The sequence below is a fragment of the Calidris pugnax genome, unplaced genomic scaffold (genome assembly GCF_001431845.1).
Source record: "Calidris pugnax isolate Ruff unplaced genomic scaffold, ASM143184v1 scaffold225, whole genome shotgun sequence".
Taxonomy (NCBI): domain Eukaryota; kingdom Metazoa; phylum Chordata; class Aves; order Charadriiformes; family Scolopacidae; genus Calidris; species Calidris pugnax.
This window is the reverse complement of record NW_015091072.1, coordinates 1,472,646-1,474,421: the sequence shown is the minus strand read 5'-3', so window position 1 is coordinate 1,474,421 and position 1,776 is coordinate 1,472,646. Positions and strand designations below refer to the sequence as shown.

Here is a 1,776-nt window from a genome sequence, read left to right as displayed (position 1 = left end):
CTGGGGAGCGGGGCGGGGGGGGGACGGCGAGAAGGGCGCGGGGGCGCGGGGGGCAGCGCGGGTGCGGAGGGCACCGCGCTTTCCCCCTTCGGGATCGCGGCGGATCCGGGGCTGCTTTTGCGGGACCTTCTTTCTTTAGGCCGGAGCGAAAGGGCCGGGGCTGGGGGGGGGACGGGACACACACACACAAGAGCAGACGGAGGGTTTCGCTTGGGCCAAACGATCGCTCCGTGCTAGCGGCTGCCTTTTAAATAAAAATAAATAGACAAATCAAAGTTTAAAATTAAAAATACAAATAGCACGAGGGAAGCGTCGGAAGCTCTCTCTCTCCCCAAATACGGTGCAGCCGCCCGAGGGGGCGAGGTCCCGGCGTTGCTACCAAACTCCCCGCTTCCCGGGAGGCCCCGGGCTCGGTAGCGGGGCCCCGGACCCCTCACTCCTTGCCCCCGCTCCTGGTTGAGGTCCTTTTCCCTGCCCAGAAGAAGGGGGACACCCCTGAAGTGAAGAGGGGACACCCCGTCCCCTCCTCCCGATGCCCGGGAGAAGGATCAGGCCCCCAAAGCCCCTCGCTGCCGGGCTGAGCCCTCCCCCGGCCCGTGGAGGTCTCGAGTGGGAGCTCGCCACGGGGAGGGGGTCTCCGCCGCTCCACGGAGCCGGAGCCCCCTCGCCTCGGTGCACGCCTCCTCCTCCTCCTCCCGCACCGAAACCTCCGGTCTCGGCGGGACAGGCTCGGAAAGGCGCACGGAAGGAGAGAGGGGTGATCCCTCCCGCGGGGTTGCCGAATGTCATGCCCCCTTACTCCTTTGCCCCCCCCGCCCCGACCTCCACGACACCCGGGGTAAAGGCGAAACGCGTGTCCCGAAACACCCGGGAAGGACTTATCGAGACCGCAGAGGGAGGAAAGAGAGAGAAGGAGGGAGCGGGGGGGGGAGGACACGCCGTTCCCTCCCGGGAAATCATGGAGTTGGGGAAGGGGGGGGGTGGGAGTAAAAGAGCCGCAGTGAGTAGGAGAAAAGTCCTCGTAAAAAAAAAAAAAAAAGTTAAAATGAAAATCCAAGGAATCTCCGCAAAAATCCTCCCCCCCTTTTCCTCTACCCCCGGTCCCGGATGTTTTCCGGGAGGCGCTGCCCGCCCTGCCCGGCGCCGCTCTCCCGGCAGGGCTCGGCGGGGAGGGGGTAAGGGGGGGGTCCCGAAGAGAAAGGAGTTGCACTAACCGGGGTTGAGGTCCAGGCACTGAGTCGGGTCTTCATTGTCCCCTAGCTGGCCATTGGGGCTGAGGCTTTCCATGGACAAATCCAGCCCCTTGTCCTCCCAATCTCGCAGTTTCCTTTTTTTATTCGTCCCAATCAAGGCTTCTACCGAGAAAGCGTGCGCTCGGGAGCTGAGGGCCACCGCCGATCTTCTCCTCTCACTCATCTTATCCCCCTAGCCCAGACCCTTGGGCGGATGAGCGGCCAGTGGCTGGGGAGAGCAGAGCTCGGGGACCAGAGAGGCAGAGCCTCTCGCCTCTTTCTCCCCCCCAACCCCTCCCCGGCTGCACCCCCAAGAAGAAGAACCAGCCCTCAGTCTCCTGAAGGCGCTACATGAGGCTGCAGATACTCCGTAGGCAGAGCCGGGAGGGTGTGCTCAGCCCAGGTCCCCAGCACTTGCTCAGAGGGGCTGCAGGCTGGATTTCATCTTTTTTTTTTTTTTTTTTTTTTTTTTTTTTTTTCCCTTTTCTTTTCTAAAAAAAAAAAAAAAAAAAAAAAAAAAAGTTCTAGGAAAAATATTAAACCC

The 1,776-nt window shown here is 61.1% G+C and overlaps 1 protein-coding gene across 1 annotated transcript in view; it reads right to left on the bottom strand.

Moving 5' to 3' along the window:
* Positions 1-1,624, bottom strand: part of TBX15 (T-box 15) — a 112,835-nt gene extending 111,211 nt beyond the window's left edge. Inside the window, exon 1 of the mRNA XM_014957111.1 lies at positions 1,215-1,624. Within this exon, the coding sequence (XP_014812597.1) occupies positions 1,215-1,416 (202 nt within the window). The 5' untranslated portion in view covers positions 1,417-1,624. The remainder of the gene's footprint in view (positions 1-1,214) is intronic.
* Between the last annotated feature and the right edge of the window lie 152 nt (positions 1,625-1,776).